Here is a 19841-nt window from a genome sequence, read left to right on the forward strand (position 1 = left end):
TCCCTCTCCCCATCCATGCATATCAGCCTCTCACCTCCCAACACATATAATAATAATAATAATAACTTTATTTTTGTATACCGCCATACCCAGAAGAGTTCTAGGTGGTTCACATGGGTTAGAACAAATTACAAGAGGTTACATGCCAAATTGATCATAGAGTTGCGAACAGCAAGGAGAAAGAAGTTACAAATGGGTACATACCAAATTGATCATAGAGTTGCAAATAGCAAGGAGAAAGTAGTTACAAGTGGTTACATTCCAAATTGATCATAGAATTACGAACTACAAGGAGGAAGAAGGGGGGAGAGGAGGGAGACGGGGGGAGAAGTTTCGGTAGGAGGGAGGAAGAGGATTGAAGGAAGGGGCATTAGGGACTTTAAGGGTCTTGCTCTCGTAATAGGTGGGTTTTAAGTGTTTTTCTGAAGTCGAGGTAGTTGTGGGCTTTGAGGACCATTTGGGCCAGCCAAGGGTTTAGTTTGGCAGCTTGGAAGGCATAGGTTTTGTCAAGGAATTTTTTTGAGTGGCATAGTTTTAGGGAGGGGTAGGTGAAGAGTTGGATTTTGCGGGAGGTCTTATAGTTGTGGTTTAGGGTAAAGTGAGGGGTGATGTAGCTTGGGGATAAACCAAATATTGTTTTGTAGCAAAAGCAGGCGAATTTGAATATGATTCTGGATTCTAGTGGGAGCCAGTGGAGTTTGTGGTAGAAGGGGGTGATGTGGTCCCATTTTTTCAGGTCGAATATGAGGCGGACAGCATATGGCTCCTTCCGATTACTAATTCTCAAAATGCATTACTCTGCATTTCTTTGCATTTCAGATCCTTAATGGTCTTCTCCAGGTCCTCACCAAAAGGAGTTTATCCCAAAATGGGAGCTTGATTAGGCATTATTTGTTGAAGCCAAAGGGACTGCTTTACCGCAACGGCCAGGCCATCTGCTTGGCTGATGCTCTATTTAAATCATACAAGGAGTCTGCCAGATAGGCTACAGCCAATTCCATGACCGGAAAAGGGAAGTCCTGTTCCTCCATAGGCTCTGTGGCCTGTTGAACCCAAGTAAGGCAAATCCTGACAGCTTTTGAGCTGCAGATAGTGGCCTGAAGAGACAACGCAGACCCCCTTAAGGGAAAGTTTAAGGAGGGCCTCCAATTATCTATCCTGCACGTCTTTCAAAGCAATTCTTCCTTCTACCGGCAAAGTTATTTTCTTGGTCACCGCCGCCACCAGGGCATCGACCTTAGGCCATTAAAGCTTCTCCAACTTTTCTGAAACCAAGGGGTAAAGATGAGTCATGGCCCTCGAGACCTGCATCAGGAGAGTCCCAGTGCACTGAGACAAGTTCCTGCATGGCCGCATGAATCAGAAAGACACTGGAAGGCTTTCTAGTACTATCCATTTTGAGGTTAAAAACCGCCGAAAAGGCAACCTCTGGGGCATCGATGTTAAGCACCTCCAATGCTTTAACAATAAAAGAGGGCAATTCTTCCTAATGGAAGACCCTGATCATCTAAAAGGCTTAGGGGAAGCTCCCCGTTTCCCAGTTACTCCAGAGGGTCCGTTGACAGAGAACTGACCCCACAACCCCCTAAAGCCTCCTGTGCTTAGGCATCATCCCCTCGCTGCCAGATATGTCAGAAGAGTGGAACTTCTGGAATGGGAGGGCAGACTCCTGCTCTGAGATACTCAAAAGACCCCCCTGGGACTCACAAGAGACCTGCAAAACATGCTCAGGCTGAGAAATGAGAAAAAGGGCTGCTACAGAGGAGACCAGGCCTGCTTAAGCAAAAAGCAAACTCCAAGAAAAAGGGTATCCCAAACCCAACCCCCAAACAGGCCCAGCCACCTCAGAGGATGCAGAAGCCATGGAAACCAACCATCTGCAAAGGCGAGCCGAGCAGAATGCTGCTGTAAATGAGGAACCATGGGGAGATCAGACGATGGGGCCGTAGCAACCGAAGCTGCAAGAGGAGCCACACTCAGCTGAGCCATCAACAGCCGAAGAAACCAGTTTGTACAAATGTGCCTCAGTGCACTGGCAACCGGAGCATTTCCCCTCTGCTTTTCTCAGCTTACCACAGCGGGAGAAGCACTTAGTGGACTTAGCCATAATTTTTGGCATGAACACATGCCATGCGGCAATTTAACCTCCCCACCCGACAATAACAAAACGTGGTTCGACGCACAGCGCGAGACCGGGTAGAAAGAAAAAGGCAGCGGCTAATGATTACAAACACTTTCCCCGCTGCCAATCAATCATTCCCCCCCCACTGGCAAATAAAGTACTCCACTCACCACCGAACCGCCCTTCACACAGATGAGATGCAGAGTGTCTCTGTCATGCAAGTTTGTACTTGCTGTGGTTTTGAAAGTTCTTCAGGTTTTTTTTTCTTTTTTTAAAGGAGCCAAACCCAGATTGCAGATTTTTTTTAAACAAAGGAGAAGTCAAGAGGCAGTAAAGGCAGGGAAGGAAGTGTTAAAAAATTATCTGCCCCAGGAGTCAAATATACAAAGCTTTTTTTATTTTTATTTTTCTGGAGTATAATTGGAATTTGTAACCTGAGAGAATGTGGTGGGGTGGGATCCCTCCAGTCAATTTCTTTCACCTCTCTCCTGCCTCCCCCCCAATGTACCCTTTTGAATCCCATTCTTGAAAAATTTGCCGATAAGAAGAATTAAGTCTATAAGAAGGAATAAGTAGCAGTTCAGTGACTCACTTAATGCTCTACTGGTCCAGATAGATTGTGAGCCCACCAGGACAGATAGGGAAAATGCTTGAAGTACCTGTATGTAAACCGCTTTGAGTATGGTGGTATAACCTCATAATTTTGCCCATAAGGAGCTTTAAAAACTTAGCAAGCCAACTTGAAACCTAATATTTATTGACTGGAAGCCGATGTAACTCAATCAGAAGCGGAGCAGCACTATCAACCCAAAATTTACTAAACATCAATCTGACAGCAGTATTCTGTAACAACTGCAACTTTTTTGAATTGCTTATGTTATAATTCTGAAATTTTGTAAGTTCAAAGATGATCGTATAACATGAAGTTGTCTTAACTGTAAAAAAAAGTTTTTGTAAACATTTATCAAAGGACAGAGACCTAGTTTTTACATTAGAATCTATTTGGGCTGCAGTTTCAGAACTTGGTAAGGCGTAACTGTATACTTTGTAGTTATGAATGCTAGTACAGTACTCCCCCCCGATATTCGTGGGGGTTCCGTTCCAGGAACCCCCGCGAATGTTGAAAAACAGCGATTACAGTTTTTAGCGGGGGAGACAGGAGAGGGCAGCCGGAGTGCTGGCGAGTGAAGGAAATCACTCGCAGTATGCTCCGACCGCCTCTTCCTGCACTAAAGTCGGGCCTTAGCAGTCAGGAGCTGCGTGTCAAAGTATAGCGCCCTTTGAGAAATGCGAAAGCTAGATCCCGCTTCTATCCTATGTCACCGGAGTGCCAGCCGCTCTGGCACAGCCCAAGGTGGATTCCTTGGTGGCTCAGGTGACTAGGCAAACCGCTCTTCCCAGTGATGGGGGAGTGCTGTTAAAGGATATGCAGTACCGCTGTATGGATGTGGTCCTCAGGAAGATTTTTGAGATGGCGAATTTAGGCATTAAAGCAGCTGTGACAACGTCCTTTGTGGATACAGATGTTCTGGAGATAATTTATTAAACAGACATATAAAACCATGAAAATTCAATTTAAAAAGTACAATGGTAAAAAGTACTGTAATAAAAATCCACTCGGACCCTACACAGTCCGTGTTTCGGTGAACACGCCTTCCTTAGGGGTCCAATGGTTTGCAAACTCACATATAAAGAATTGGATTGAAAACAGTCTATTGTCCTTAAACATGTGAGCAAAGAACACCGCAGACAAGCTGAAGTAGCAAAAAAAAAATTAAAAAAAAATGCTAAGGCCTTATCATTTTTTTGCTACTTCAGCTTGTCTGCGGTGTTCTTTGGCCTGGATGACCTCATGGATTTGGTGGTGGACCATTGACCAAAGACACTGCCTGATAATTTTCCTTCTGATTTTGACTCTCTCCCTCTTCCTTTGCAATCTAAATTATGGAATTCATCTCTTGAAGATACCATTAGATCAAAAGTTCCTATTAAAAAGGTTCGTACTAGTACTCGGAAAAAACCTTGGTTCTCCAAAGAGTGTCATTCCTTCAAGAGATGCTTAAGAGTTCAGCGTAGATGGAGTAAATCTCGGGATGATGTGGATCTTCACAAATACCACTCATTTTACATTAGATACCGCTCTTATGTAAAATCTGTTCATCATTCTTATATTAAGCAAATCAAACAGGTTCCAAAATAGACCTAAACAATTATTTGCTACATTAAATAAACTCCATCAACAAACCATTACCATTTCAAATTTCGACCTTAATGGCTGAAAACTTAGCCGACCACTTTGTGAATAAAATTTCTTCTCTGAGAGATTTGTTTCCAACTTCACTTACTCAAAATTTCTCCATCCCAGACCAATAGTCCATCAATGGTCGAATCCCCATTAAAGGTTTCTTCAACATGGTAGACTTTTAATTTACCTTCTTTAACTACTCTAGAGAAAACTATAAATTCTATGAAAAAGACTACCTGTCCCTTCGACCCTATTTCTTCTACTTGGACCTTGATAATAACAAACATGGTTTATCTCCTTTAATCCTAAACATGATGAATAATAGCTTATCTTCCAGGGAGATTCCTCTAGACTGGAAGACCGCTATTGTCTATCCAGTACTTAAGAATCACTTTTTGGATTCATCACAAGTATCTAATTTTCAGCCTATTTCTAACATTCCATTCATATCGAAAATTCTGGAACACATAGTTTTTCAACAACTTTCTCATTCTGAATTGTCACATATGCTTCACCCATCACAATGGTTTAAATCCCATTTCAAGGCCAATTTGACAATAACTGAAATTTCCAGACACTCTTTAACTATCTTATACTAAATTAACAATGTATTAATCATGGTGGGTAGTTGATGGATTTGCAATCCAACTTAGTGCACTCTCTCTGGCTTCCCCATTTTCTCTGTATACTATCATAGTAATGCTGAATTTGTAAATATGCCCAAAAGTGAGAGGAGGGCAACTTCTACCCCTTCACACTTTCAATAAATGAAAGAAACTAGAGCATCCCTGGGCAGCAAACAGCCTTAGATGGATAACCTGGACATACAGATGGATAAACTGGACATACTGGCCTCACTTGTGTATGCTGGACACTACAGAAATTTTTAACCTATATTTTCCCATAGCCTAAACCAGCTTTCTTTTCAGATGAACAGCCTGTACCTTGCTGTCTGTGAACACATGTATCCTTTGAAATGCTAACCCAGCTGGCCTTTGCTGCAAAGTTCCTGTCTCCATTCCCTGCTGGGAGGATACTTCTCCAAGGTTCTGCTGAGCTGTTATCAGTGCTGTATGACTTCACATATGCCAGGCACCCTGAAAAGCCATAAAACATTTATAACAAGCAACAATCCCTGCAGGATGACGGGGGCGTAGAGAGATGAGGGAGCTTGGTACCAAGACAGCACTTTTAACCAGATTGGACATTTGCTGCCTGTCTCTGAAGCAAGTTATGGGAACCAAGAACAGCTGGGGTGCTGAAAGGTCACCCTTGCCAACTTTCTGCATAAGACTATCTACAAGGACGCCATCCTGAAGATGTACAGCGTTGTAAAACTACAAATTAGCATCTGCAAAGTGATAAGGATCTCAGAGCTGGAGGAAGAAAGTTCAAGAAGAATTCTCTGTTTCTGTTCGGGCCCCCCTCCTTGGGGGGGGGGGGAGAAGTGAGAGAGGCGTGGATTGGGGGGAGGAATAGTTAGGTATACATTTTTGTACCAATAGGGAAGTACATGACCAGAGTTCGGGGTTGTGCTTTTTGAAACAAAGGAAGAATTTCTCTGTATAAAAAAAAATCATGCATCACAGGTAGAGCCAGAGAGATTCACTTGGGTATGCAAGCAGGGACATGCTAGCCCCCTGTTCGGCATAAGTTCTACTCTCCATTGCATATTCTGAACTGACAATATATTTCTTTCTGCTATGCCTTTGCTGCTGTAATTTTGTAAGTCTTTATACTAACAATAAAAATATTGTCTGTTTTGGAAAATACAATGCCATCTCGTAGTCATTCCAATGAAGTAAACTAAGCAGCATTTACTTCAAGCCCCAAAACAGATATTTCTATCCCTGGAAGAAAATCTGGGTTTCCCACAAGGATTAAGTCAGAGGTTTAATGGGAAGAACATTATGCCATGTCTCCACATCCACTCTTCCTAGTGGTAACACACCTGATTTGCCACAGTTAACTCGAAGACCCAAGAATGAACCAAACAAATGAACCCAGTGGAGAAATTTAGATAAATTTGTGGGGGGCTTGGTTCATATAGAGCAACACATCGTCAGCGAGCATACTCAGTCTGATTTCATGTGAATCAATTAGGATACCCTGAATTGTAGGATTTTGACAAATGTGGGCTGTCAGGGGTTCTAGTGCCAAAATAAATAGTAAAGGGTATACATTACATTACATTATGGATTCCTATTCTGCCATTACCTTGCAGTTCAAGGCGGATTACAAAAGAGTTAAATAAGACGAAATACAAAAGATATTTGGATATTTTCCAAGGGAGATGGAAAGAGTAACAGTACATTTCCAGGGAAGATTAAGAGTAGATCAGGTTTTTTCTGGTGGTCGGGGAAGTGGTGGTAGGAAAGATGGAAGCTTGTGGAGTTAAGTCTTTTTCAAGGGTCCCGTGACCCGTGTCGGGTCCCTTGATTGGTAAAAGGGTTTTATTTTACTTATTTGCATTTTAATTTTGGTACAATAAATTTTTGTCTGCATCTTGTATACAGTCTGCAGTTTTGTTTGTTTCTCCTGCTTGGTTTTTTCTGCAGGCAAAGTTGGACTTTCTCCTTTGTTTTGTTGTCTAATTTTGCTGCCATTTTGCGGCCATCCCTAGTGTGTGCCCCTCTGTAGGTCAAATTTGAGTAAGCTTCCCACTGATTATTTATTGGGTTTGGGGTAGATGATAAAGTTCCTCCACCCAGTCCACAAATCTCCACTGTAACCCAAATTTATTGAGTCTTCAAAAGATATGAGACTAGAGCACACTATCGAATGCCTTTTCTATATCTAAACTAGCTACCACTGCTTGAGTATCCCAGAAGGCCTTTAACACAAATTCATAGAAGCATAGCACCCAGAAACAAAACCCATCTGATCCTCATATATGAGAAATATTAATCACAAACCCAAGATATCTTAAAAGAAAATACTATTAAGGTATAGAAATGTTTTGGATCGCATTATGAAAGCCATAGCAAGATGGTGGTCTTTCCCCTCTCCCCTGTGCTCGGTTTCCAGCTGTTAATCTCTCCTGCCCAATCTCTAGGCTCCTCACCTATGTTCACTTCTAGTAAGAAGCTGCTGCTCTCTTTGCATCCCTGTTGCCTGTGCTCCACTTCCAATGACAGTGAGAAGCTACTATTCTCTCCTTTCCTATTCACAGGACCCCTCACCTGTGCTCTGCTTCCAGTGATAGTGAAAAGCTATTAGTCTCATCTGGATGACTTGTCAGGCCATTGTGATGGCCACTCTCTTCACTTTCTGTAGGACTGCTGCTCTCCATCTGGAAAAAACATAGTAGTACATTATGTGTTAGTCACAACTTACTAGGAACAGGAAGCAAGCTGAAACATTCCATGGAAACAATTTGCCTATAATCATTTTGTTTCGGTAGAATATGGCAAAGGAATAGCACCAGGGTGGGATGGAGTGGGGTGGGAAAGTCTACTAATTAATATTCCTTTATGCATGTTATCAAGTACATGGTGCAATGTGCTACCACCAATGTTCCCTCTAAGACAGGAAAGTAATGATGTGTTCTGAGCAGCAGTTAGTTTGGGCTGGACTGGCATGTTATGGTGGTGGAGGTGCAAAGACAAGCAATTTTGGAAAATTATGCCAAATTATATTTTAAAAAATCAAGAAGTTAAATTATTTCTATTGAACTGGAAAGAAAATATAAAGCCATACATAAAATATATGTATTCATATACATATTAAAACAATATTAAAAATTAACTTAAATAGTTTTAAACAGGGCTATGGAGTCAGTAGATAAATCCTTCGACTCAGTTTCTGGTACCTACAACTCCAACTTCAGTACCCAAAATTGTCTCCGACTCCACAGCCCTGTTTTTAACTCCCTCCTTCATTCTGATTTCCCCTATTATTACAACTGTAACTGCACTACAACCATAAAATATTGCTTGAACCCTCCTCATTAAACATATTGGTATATTCTCTTGTAACCTCCCGGCTTGATTACTGTAACGCCCTATATAAAGGTATTACCCCAAAAGAACTCACCACCTTTGCCAATAGTGCAAAACACAGCGATAAAATTTATTGTAAATGCATGAAAATTTGATCATATTACACCACTGTTGATTAAGGCCCATTGGCTTCCAGTTTCTCATTAAGTCACTTATAAAATCTTGTTATTAACTTTCAAAACACTGGCTATGAATTCCACCTAATTCATTGATAGACTCCTAATTCCTTACGCTCCAGTGAGAACCCTTCGTTCAAACAACCAACATCTACCATCCATTCCCTCAATGAGGAACATTAGCACGGCATGTTAAAATATTTTTTTCAGTAACCATCCCCATGCTTTGGAATTCTATGCCCACCCAATTACGCAATTAGACTGATTTAAATTAAAAACATTTTTATTCAAAGACGCATTCACTCTATGAATTACAATACATTTCTAGACCACAAAAACTCACAGATCGATGCGGTTCACAAACAGAAAACTGGACATTCCCAATGAACTACAAAGTAGACAATCAATTCAATTCTCTAAAAATTTTACAAACAAGATTGATCTCAGTAACTTTCTGTAATGTATATAAGAACAAATAAAGAATGTAACTCCCATCCCAGCTGGCTGCCTGAAAAGCAATTAGACGTTGTTGGAACTTCTTAAACACACAACTTTGAACCGGGGGTGGGTGGGGGGAAACAAAAAAAGCAGTATTATGCAGTGGACGGTTTATTGTAAATAAAGTAAATAATTCTAACAGGTACTCAGGTGCATGACTATATAAGGTTTTATAACAGTGTTCCCAATTTGAACATCACATGGGCCTCAAATGAGAGCCAATGAAGCTCCCTGTAATAAAATGTGATATGATCTGACCTTTACAGGTCAAAAATCAAAAGCACTGCGGTACTCTGCATTCTTCGTAATCTAAGTACATTTGTACGGTGTCCGGCAATATGAACTGAATTGCAGTAATCCAAAGTACTGAGTATCAACGACTGAACAAGTAATCTAAATGCCATAGGTTTGAAATACAATTTGATGGTCCGCAGATTCCACAAGATAAAGAAACATTTTTTCACCAAAGCCAAGGTAAATGCTTTCATAGTTAGATTTCTATCTAAATGTACTCCCAGGATTTTAATTTCAAATTTGATAGGGTAAGTAATCCTGCCCAACTTTAACTCTCTATCTACCACTTTTTTAGAAGGGGATACAAAGAAAAACTTAGTTTTATCTGGGTTTAACTTCAATTTATTATCTCTCATCCAGTTGCTCATAATAGACATGATCTCTTGGATTATGGTTAAGGATGCAGAGAAATCCTTTAAAATAATCATTATAACGTCTGCATAACTAACAATCTTCACATTCAGATAATCAAATTTCTCACCCATACCATATAGATGTTAAAAAGTATCGGGGAGAGGGGGGAACCCTGTGAACACCACATGAGTTCCTTCAGATTCCAGAGAGAGTACCATTGAAAAATATTTGATAAGTACGAAGTTTAAGAAAGTGATCAAACCATCGTAAAACCTTGCCCGATATACCCAAGCGGTATATAAACTTAAGGTTTAGTTTAAGTAAGATGTCATGATTGACTAAGTCAAACGCACTGCTCAGATCAAACCGCAGTAACAATGTTCCTAAAGAGTGAATACAAATGATTCACAAGTGAAATTATTAGTGTTTTAACCCTAATTGTCTCTCTCCTATCTTGCAATGTAGTTCTTCCCCATTCTCCTTTTGTTTCCTGTACCACCGTGCATCTTTGCCCATGTATCCAACATTTTGTTTAGTAATGTACGCTGCTTAGAAACCTGATAAGCCAATTATCAAATTTTAAATAAACTTGGAACACCTTATTTCCATTTTTTTTTAATGTAGTTTATTGAGAAAAAACAAAACCATACACAGGCTGAATGCCAACAAGAAATGCAACAACATTACATTACATTACACTGGTGTCTTCTATCCTGCCAATACCTTTCAGTTCTAGGCGGTTTACAACAAGGGTTGGCCTGGGCATTTCCAGGGAGAATATATGGTTAATAGATGTAGTATGTGTCAGGATCTGTGGAGGGTCGATCAGGTTTAGTTAGATCATTTGACAAATTTCTTGAATAGAAAAGTTTTAAGTTCTTTCCTGAATGTTTTGTAGTTGGGTGTCAGTCAGCAGATTGGAGAGGTGGCGGTCTAGTTTCGCTGCTCTGGTGGCTAATAGTCCGTCGTATATTTTTTTGCTTTGCATGCTTTTGATTGGGGGTGTGGGTAAAGTATGCATGAGTTCTCCTTGGTCTGGATGTGTTTTTCCTGATTAGGCAGTTGCTCAGATAGCTTGGTCCGTTTCCATTTAGGGCTTTGAATAGGGTGCAGTTGCAGTAGAATTTGTATTGTATGCGTGCTTGTACTGGGAGTCAGTGTGAATCTCGGAAAGCAGTGGTAATGTGGTCATATTTTTTCAGCGAGTAAATTAGTCTAAGAGCTGTATTTTGGATTACTTGTAATTGTTTTAGCATGTTCGTTGGGCATGACAGGTATAGGATGTTATAGTAGTCCAGGAGTCCTAGGATCAGCGCTTGTATTGAATTGTTCGTTGTTGAAGTATTTTTGGATTTGCCTTAGGTTGCGCATGGTTGCGAATGCCTTCTGGATCATTTTGCTGATTTGAAGTTGCATGGTGTAGTCTTTCTCTAACAAAACCCCCAAATGCAATCCCAGACCTCCCACCCCATTCACCAAGTGAGCTTAGAGTCAGGAAAAATCAACTATCAGGCAGTCATATAATACTGTGGGGATTTCTCACGGCGGACAAGAAAAGACTCTCCAAGTCCCTTAAGAAAGCCAGGTCCGACGAAAACCCCCCACATGTATCCTGCTGAATAGCAGTCAATTTGGACATCAAATATACAGGTATATGATCCACTTTAAATAGAAAATCAGTTCGAGAGGGTAGTGGACTCTTCCAAAAGGAAGCCAAACAAAGTCTAGCTGCAATGATCACCAAAGCAACAAAATGAGCCTGTTCTCTCACAAAACTCTACAGCAGGCTTATTAAGCAAATAAACATCCATATGCAATGGTACAGTACAGTGTAATACAATAAACAATATTGTTTGAACCATTTTCCAAAATACGACAACTTTTGGACAATCTCACCAAACATGTCGAAATGTGCCCTCAGCCCCACATGCCCTCCAACATTTACCATCCCCATAGGAGAACAGCCTATACAACTTCTCAGAGGTATAATATCACTGATATAACACCTTATAACCTTGTTCAATCAAAGGAGTGGCCAGGGAGATACGAAGCAAAGCTGGATACAATTGCTCCCACTGACATGATTCCAATGGGAACCCCAAACAGTCCTTCCATTTATGCTCATATAATCTGGCCAAGGGGCAGCTATATAATAATGCAGTGTACAACTTAGAAATCAATCCTACTCCCACCCCCATTCGAAAAACCTTGAAAAAGACAATCAGCCTTATGCCATACTGGCAGCACTTTCTTCAGTAGGAAATCCCGAAGTTGATAATAAGCAAAATGGTTTGTGTCCGCCAAACCATAAACATCCCAAAGCGCCGCAAAGGGCACCTTTTCTCCCTGAACCACCAACTGGTCTAATACATGAAGTCCTCCAATCTCCCAACGCTTAAAAGCCAATGAACGAGCAGATGCAAATCCCGGTGCATAACTAATAGGAGTAGCATTAAAATAACACTGTTTAGAGAACCATGCCAAACGGACCAGCTCCCAGATTTGTAAAGGACACGTCATCCCATACGGGGTCTGCTTTGAAAGCAAATGAATCTCAGCTAGAAGTAGCCAAGGGAGCGCCGCAAGAGGAAAGGTAGGCATCTGCTTTGACCTCTTTGAAAAAAACCCGGAATAGGAATGATAATTAACATTTTCTATGTGTACAGTGTGCTTTGTGTTTTTTTTTTTTAATTTTGTTGGTAGATCATTTTGACTTGGTCATTTTAAAAATAGCTCGCAAGCCCAAAAAGTGTGGGCACTCCTTCTCTAGAACATCGCCCCTTAGTTTTATCAAGTGGTGCAGTGAGGGGCCAGCACTTTACATCTTATCACCTCATTCTTTCTTTTTTTCTCCTCATGTACAGCACGGTTCTTTATTCTAAGCAGCTCTGGCACTAACAGTACTATGGGTGCCTTATGCTATTTTCACTACCACTTGCAGTCAGGTTCAGCATTTTATCATGGTTTTGGTTTTTTTATTTAGTTTTACACCAGTATTTTCATTTATTTATTAAAGCAGCCTTTTTAACAGCCAATGCCCCTCCCCTATCAGTGTGCATCCAATCCACTGCCGACACTTTTTTGGTGCCTCTTTCAATGGATCAAATATCATAGCCCCACTGTCGCATGTTCACATTTATTCTGCTTACGAGTTTATCTCATCAGTGCAGAGACCTTTCGGTAAGTCCATTTTGCTCTCCCTTTTTTACTTTCCCGAGTGCTGTGGTTTTATTCTTTGGTTTTAATAGAAGCTCATTTGAACAATAATTTAGATCTTTCCCAGGTTTCACTTTTCATCTACCCAGTCGGCTTGTCTTTGAGCTACTATCGGCTTATGTTTTCAAGATACACTCTGTATTATCAGCTGTTCATTTCCCATACGTTTACTTTTGCCCTGTTTAGGTCTATATAGTCTAGGCCAGTGTTTTTCAACCGCTGTTCCATGTGGTCAAGGTATCTCCCAAACCTATGGAGCTCATCTTGCTCAACAACCTGCGGTGTGGTACGCTATCGAATGCTTTGCTGAAATCTAAGTGTGCCGCGAGATGTTGCCTGGTGTGCCGTACGGTCAGGGCCGCCATCAGGGCAGTACCACCAGTCTAGGGAGAGGGGCGGTCCGCCCCACGTAGACAGGAGAGAGCTGGACGGGGGACCCGCGGAGTTCAATACATCTCGAGCCGCGAGGCTCGTCTTCTGTTCCTGCCTGCCCTGCAGCTAACATATAGCCGATCGCAAGCGTTCCCCGATGTCAGCGCTGACGTCGGAGGGAGGGCTTAAGCAAAGCCTGCCCTCCGACGTCAGCGCTGACGTCGGAGAATACTTCCGTTCGGCTATTTGTGCGCGGCAGGGCAGGCAGGAAGCAGAAGACAAGCCTCGCGTTTTGAGCTTCGTTTTGCTGAGAAAGTTGCAAAGATGGGCTGGGAGGCAAACACGGAACACAAAAGGGGGGAGGGAGTGCGTTTTGGACACAAGGCATGAACTTGGGAGAGAGGAAGAGAGGGAAAGAGATGCTGAGGTGGGGGAGGGAATGGGTTTTTGGACACAGAAGGCATGGACTTGGGAGAGAGGAAGGGAGGGAAAGAGATGCTGAGGTGGGGGAGGGAATGGGTTTTTGGACACAGAAGAAATGGACTTGGGAGAGAGGAAGGGAGGGAAAGAGATGCTGAGGTGGGGGAGGGAATGGGTTTTTGGACACAGAAGGCATGGACTTGGGAGAGAGGAAGGGAGGGAAAGAGATGCTGAGGTGGGGGAGGGAATGCGTTTTTGGACACAGAAGAAATGGACTTGGGAGAGAGGAAGGGAGGGAATGAGTGTTTGGACACAGAAGGCATGGACTTTGGAGAGAGGAAGGGAGGGAAAGAGATGGTTGTGTACACGGGGAATAGAAGAAAGGAGAATTTTTGGTCATAGGGAGGGAGTGAGGTACAGATAGTGGCATACCAGGGTGGGGGGGGGGGCGGTCTGCCCCACCCCGGGTTTACGTCCCAAGGGGGTGCACAGCTGGCCACCCTCCAGTGTTGTCCCTAGGCCGGCAAACTGCGGCTCTTTAGCCACTTGAGTGCCACCGCCGCCAACGGTGTTGTTGGCGGTGGCAGCATTATAAAATACTTTCTTTGTGTTTATTTGATTCCTATTCAAGAGAATTACTTTATATATAGTCAATATAGGCACAGAGTTAAATTTTTTAACATTTTCTAATGGTGGTGTGCCTCGTGATTTTTTTCATGAAACAAGTGTGCCTTTGCCCCAAAAAGGTTGAAAAACACTGGTCTAGGCATACTGTTTGTAACCAGCCATCATTTTAAGTATGTATATGCCCTATTTTAGGGGGGGAGGGTTAAGTTCTTTTAGCATGTTATTTCATTAATTTTGAGTTCGGTGTTACAATATATTGTTCTTGGTTTTTAGTTTACACATTATTTATTCTTTTCTATGACATGTTCGCATCGCAATTTTACTCAAAAGACATGGTTTTCAGTTAGGATTGATCTGTACTAGTCTGGCTTGTTTAGTTTTACAATGGGTGTATTGATGTACTGCTCACTGCAATATGCAAGATGCTGCCTTTTCCTAGGTACACTCTTGTGTGATGTGTGGATTGTTACTAAAAATCATGTTTTTCATACAGATGGGGGTGTCAAAAAATGATGGGCCTCGGGTGTCACATATGCTAGGTACACCACTGCCTTCATAGTTTATATCTAATCCACAAGCCTGCTTTTAGGACCTACAGGGTATGTATCCCTCTGATTCATGACAATTTCACTTCTCATGTTATCTTATCCATTCTTTTTATTATACAACTGCCCAGATAAGCATCATTCTTTGACGTGATTAGATCTTGAAAACTAACGGCATCAGTGTTCTCTCCAGAAATTTTTTCCAGCCATGAAAAACATTTGCTGCATTTAGTGTGCTGGAGTTAAAAAAGTTTGAGAGACACTGCTCTATACCATTTGAAAGAGGGCAAATATCTAATTATTCACTTCTAGAATTGGATACTTCTTAAATTTAATAAAAAATATTATGGAACAAGTGTCAAACCTTAAGAAAGGCAGTCATATTGAGCATTGGAAAATAACTAATAATAATTAACTAATACAAATAGTACACATTTAGGGTAGAGAGTTGCGCGGGGACAGAAATCCCACCCGTCCCCACCCGTCCCCGCCAAAGTCCCACCCGTCCCCGTGAGGAATCCCTCCGTCCCCACCCGTCCCCGTGAGGAATCCCTCCGTCCCCACCCGTCCCCGCGAGGAATCCCCTCCGTCCCCACCCGTCCCCGTGAGGAATCCCCTCCGTCCCCGCGCGTCCATATAAACTTCAGAAATAGTTATTTCATTTAATTATGCTACTGAATTAAAGGCTCTGGTAGAAACCCATTTACAAATAAGCAAAAAGACTTTATTAATTTGAAAATATTAATTGGGAAGAATACATACTTTGCAAATGGGTTTCTACCAGAGCCTCTAATGTTTATAAATTTTTATCAACACAACTAATATACTACTTTATCCTGAAGCAAAATAAAAAAAAAGAAATATAATTCTTTTCCTACCTTTGTTGCCTGGTTTCTGCTTTCCTTATGTTCTCATTCAATTCCTTCCATCCACTGTCTCTCTTCCTTCTGCATCTTCCATTTGCTCTGTTACTGTGCCTCTCCCTTTCTTCCCCCTTCCAAATTGGTTTGGCACCCATCTTCTTCTCTCCGCTCCCCCATAGTCTGGCATCTGTCTTCTTCCCTGCCAGTGTCTTCTCCCTACTCTCTCTTCCCCATTTCCTTTCAGCGTCCTTCTCCCCCCCATCTTCCCCATGTCCTGTCAGCGTCCTTCTCCCCCCTCTGTCTTCCACATGTGCTTTCAGTGTCCTTCTCCCCCCTCTGCTTCCCCATGTCCTTTCAGCGTCCTTCTCCCTCTCTGTCTTCCCCATGGCCTTACAGCGTCCTTCTCCACCCACCCCCCCGTCTTCCCCATGTCCTTTCAGCGTCCTTCTCCACCCCTTTGTCTTCCCCATGTGCTTTCAGCATCCTTCTCCCCCCTTTGTCTTCCACAAGTGCTTTCAGATTCCTTCACCCCCCCCCCGCCCTTCCCATGGCCTTTCAGCGTCCTTCTCCACCCCTTTGTATTCCCCATGTGCTTTCAGCGTCCTTCCCCCTCCTCTGTCTTCAAGTGCTTTCAGAGTCCTTCCCCCCCTCCTCCCGTCTTCCCCATGGCCTTTCAGCGTCCTTCTCCCCACTCCTTCTCTACCGCCCCGGGTGCAGTACAGCCGGCCAGGTCCCCTTACTTTTGTGGCACTTCCCCGACCGACTGACAACAGCCCCGGTCCGACAAACCTCCCTGCCCTTAACTGCGAATCTAAATTATCTTATTACAGCTGCTGTAAGAAGATAATTTAGATTCGCGGCTACAGGGCAGGGAGGATTGTCGGACCGGGGCTGTTGTCGGTCGGTCGGTCGGGGAAGTGCCACAAAAGTAAGGGGACCTGGCCGGCTGTGCTGCAACCGGGGCGGGGTGTGGCGGGGCGGACCGCCCCCTCCCTTGGTAGCCACTCGAACCGCGAGGCTACTCTCCTCCTTACCTGCACTGCCTGCAGCACAGAGCCAAACGGAAGTCTTCCCGACGTCAGCGCTGACGTCGGAGGGAGGGAGGGCTTTGTTTAAGCCCTCCCTCCCCTCCGACGTCAGCGCTGACGTCGGGAAGACTTCCGTTCGGCTCTGTGCTGCAAGCAGAGAAGGTAGGGAGAAGAGCCGCGCGACTGAGTACATCCAGCTTTGTTTAAGCCCTCCCTCCCCTCCGACGTCAGCGCTGACGTCGGGAAGACTTCCGTTCGGCTCTGTGCTGCAAGCAGAGAAGGTAGGGAGAAGAGCCGCGCGACTGAGTACATCCAGCCCCGCAGGAACCCCGCGACCCTCGGAGGCGTCCCCACGGGATCCCCGCGACCCTAGGGGGCGTCCCCACGGGATCCCCGCGACCCTAGGGGCGTCCCCACGGGATCCCCGTGACCCAAAGGGGGAACCCGCGGGATGCCCGCGGGATTCCCGTCGTCCCCGTTCCCATGCAGCTCTCTAATTTAGGGCTCCTTTTACTAAGCTTTGATAGTGGTTTTACCGCACGCTTAGCTCACGCAGAATTGCTGCATGCGCTAGATGCTAATGGCAGCATTGAGCTGGCATTAGTTCTAGCCGTGTAGCGCGGCAATTCTGCACGCACTAAAAACGCTATTGCAGCTTAGTAAAAGGAGCCCTTAATTTTCCCCACCACCAAATTTCCCCGTCCCGCCCCACCCGGCTACTTTTTCATGCCACCTGGCTGGAAAAAATTTCTAGGGAGAACACTGTCTTAGTTCCATGGAAAACTAAGAACTGAGGTACCGCGAGCCTACATCTAGCGGGAAGGAACTGTGTAGGCAGTTCATGAACTTTCTTAAGTTCTTAAAGTGGTGATGCACTTTTAAAGCTGTCCATACCGGGGCTCCGTGGAAGACGTCACCCACATGTGAGAATATGCTGCCTGCTTGTCCTGGGATAAGAGCCATGATTAGAAACATAGAAACATAATGGCAGATAAAAGCCAAATAGCCCATCCAGTCTGCCATTTTGCAGTAACCATTATCTCTTCCTCTCTCTAAGAGATCCCACGTGCATATCCCAGGCTTTCTTAATCAGACACAATCTCTGTCTCCACCATCTCTACCGGGAGACTGTTTCACACATTTACCACCCTTTCTGTAAAAAAGTATTTCCTTAGATTACTCCTGAGCCTATCACCTCTTAACTTCATCCTATGCCCTCTCATTCCAGAGTTTTCTTTCAAATGAAAGAGACTCGACTCTTGCGCATTTACATCACATAGGTATTTAAACGTCTCTCAAGAATTTTGGATTTAAATGTCTCTATCATATCTCCCCTCTCCCGCCTTTCCTCCAAAGTATACAGATTGAGATCTTCAAGTCTGTCCCCATATGCCTTATGACGAAGACCACACACTATTTTAGTAGCCTTACATAGTAACTGATGGCAGAAAAAGACCTGAATGGTCCATCCTGTCTGCCCATACATACACTATGTATAAATTAATGATTTAATTTAAATTGTTCTTTTTCTTATATATTTCTGGGCCAGAGACCCAGAGTAGAGAATGACACCGCCCCGTCCCCGGCTCACCGCCCCGTCACCGTCATCCCCTTCACCGCCCCGTCACCGTCACTGCCATCCCATTCACCATCCCGTCACCGCATCCATATAAGCCTCAGTACTGCGAAACACCATGAAGACAGAAGAGAGTCCTGCCACTACTACTACTGCACTGAGAATCTGTTTCAGTTCCTCTGCCCTGTAGTAAAAACAGAACATAAAATAAATCAATTGACTTGTCCTCCCTTGCAATGACGTGTCCCCCATGTTCACCTATAGCTCGAATCAGGTCAATTGTGCACACTAAAAATGCCCATCTGAGCACATAAAGCACAGTTACTTACAGTAACAGGTGTTATCCAGGGACAGCAGGCAGATATTCTTGACTGATGGGTGACGGCACCGACGGAGCCCCGGTACGGACAATTTTAGAGTGATTGCACTCTAAGAACTTGGAAAGTTCTGGCATGCCACACCGCGCACGCGCGAGTGCCTTCCCGCCCGACAGAGGCGCGCGGTCCCCAGTTATGATAAGCCAGCTAAGAAGCCAACCCGGGGAGGTGGGAGGGACGCAAGAATATCTGCCTGCTGTCCCTGGATAACACCTGTTACTGTAAGTAACTGTGCTTTATCCCAGGACAAGCAGGCAGCATATTCTTGACTGATGGGTGACCTCCAAGCTAACAAAAAGAGGGATGGAGGGAAGGTTGGCCATTAGGAAAACAAATTTTGCAAAACAGATTGGCCGAAGTGTCCATCCCGTCTGGAGAATGCATCCAGACAATAATGAGATGTAAAAGTATGAACTGAGGACCAAGTAGCAGCCTTGCAGATTTCCTCAATAGGAGTGGACCGGAGGAAAGCTACAGATGCTGCCATTGCTCGGACTCTATGGGCCGTGACAGAACCTTCCAGTGTCAGTCCGGTCTGAGCATAACAGAAAGAAATGCACGCTGCAAGCCAATTAGACAACGTACGTTTAGAAACAGGACGTCCCAATTTATTTGGATCAAAGGACAGAAAGAGTTGGGGAACTGATCTGTGGGGTTTCGTACGCTCTAGATAGTACGCTAGAGCCCTTTTACAATCCAAAGTATGTAGAGCTTGTTCCCCAGAATGAGAATGAGGTTTTGGAAAAAAAACAGGCAGAACAATGGATTGGTTGAGATGGAATTCAGAGACAACCTTAGGGAGAAACTTTGGATGTGTACGCAGAACCACCTTGTCATGGTGAAAAACCGTAAAAGGTGGATCTGCAACCAGTGCATGAAGCTCACTGACCCTCCTGGCAGAGGTAAGAGCAATAAGGAAAAGTACCTTCCAAGTGAGAAACTTGAAAGGAGCGGTAGCCAAAGGTTCAAATGGAGGCTTCATTAAGGCGGAAAGAACCACATTGAGATCCCAGATAACAGGAGGGGCTTTAAGAGGCGGTTTCACATTAAAAAGACCCCGCATGAACCTGGACACCAGGGGATGAGCTGAGAGAAGTTTTCCATGGACCGGCTCATGAAAAGCAGCAATGGCACTGAGGTGGACTCTGATGGAAGAAGACTTAAGGCCAGAGTCAGACAAAGAAAGC

The 19841-nt window shown here is 43.7% G+C and overlaps 1 protein-coding gene across 8 annotated transcripts in view; it reads right to left on the minus strand.

Annotated features, from left to right (window-relative positions):
* GPBP1L1 (GC-rich promoter binding protein 1 like 1) overlaps positions 1–19841 on the minus strand; it is a 200037-nt gene that overhangs the window by 8193 nt on the left and 172003 nt on the right. For all 8 annotated transcript variants that reach the window (XM_033915400.1, XM_033915406.1, XM_033915407.1 and 5 more), the window contains exon 9: positions 7550–7659. In XM_033915400.1, coding sequence (XP_033771291.1) covers positions 7550–7659 — 110 coding nt within the window. The remainder of the gene's footprint in view (positions 1–7549; positions 7660–19841) is intronic.

Source organism: Geotrypetes seraphini, chromosome 12 (genome assembly GCF_902459505.1).
Source record: "Geotrypetes seraphini chromosome 12, aGeoSer1.1, whole genome shotgun sequence".
Taxonomy (NCBI): domain Eukaryota; kingdom Metazoa; phylum Chordata; class Amphibia; order Gymnophiona; family Dermophiidae; genus Geotrypetes; species Geotrypetes seraphini.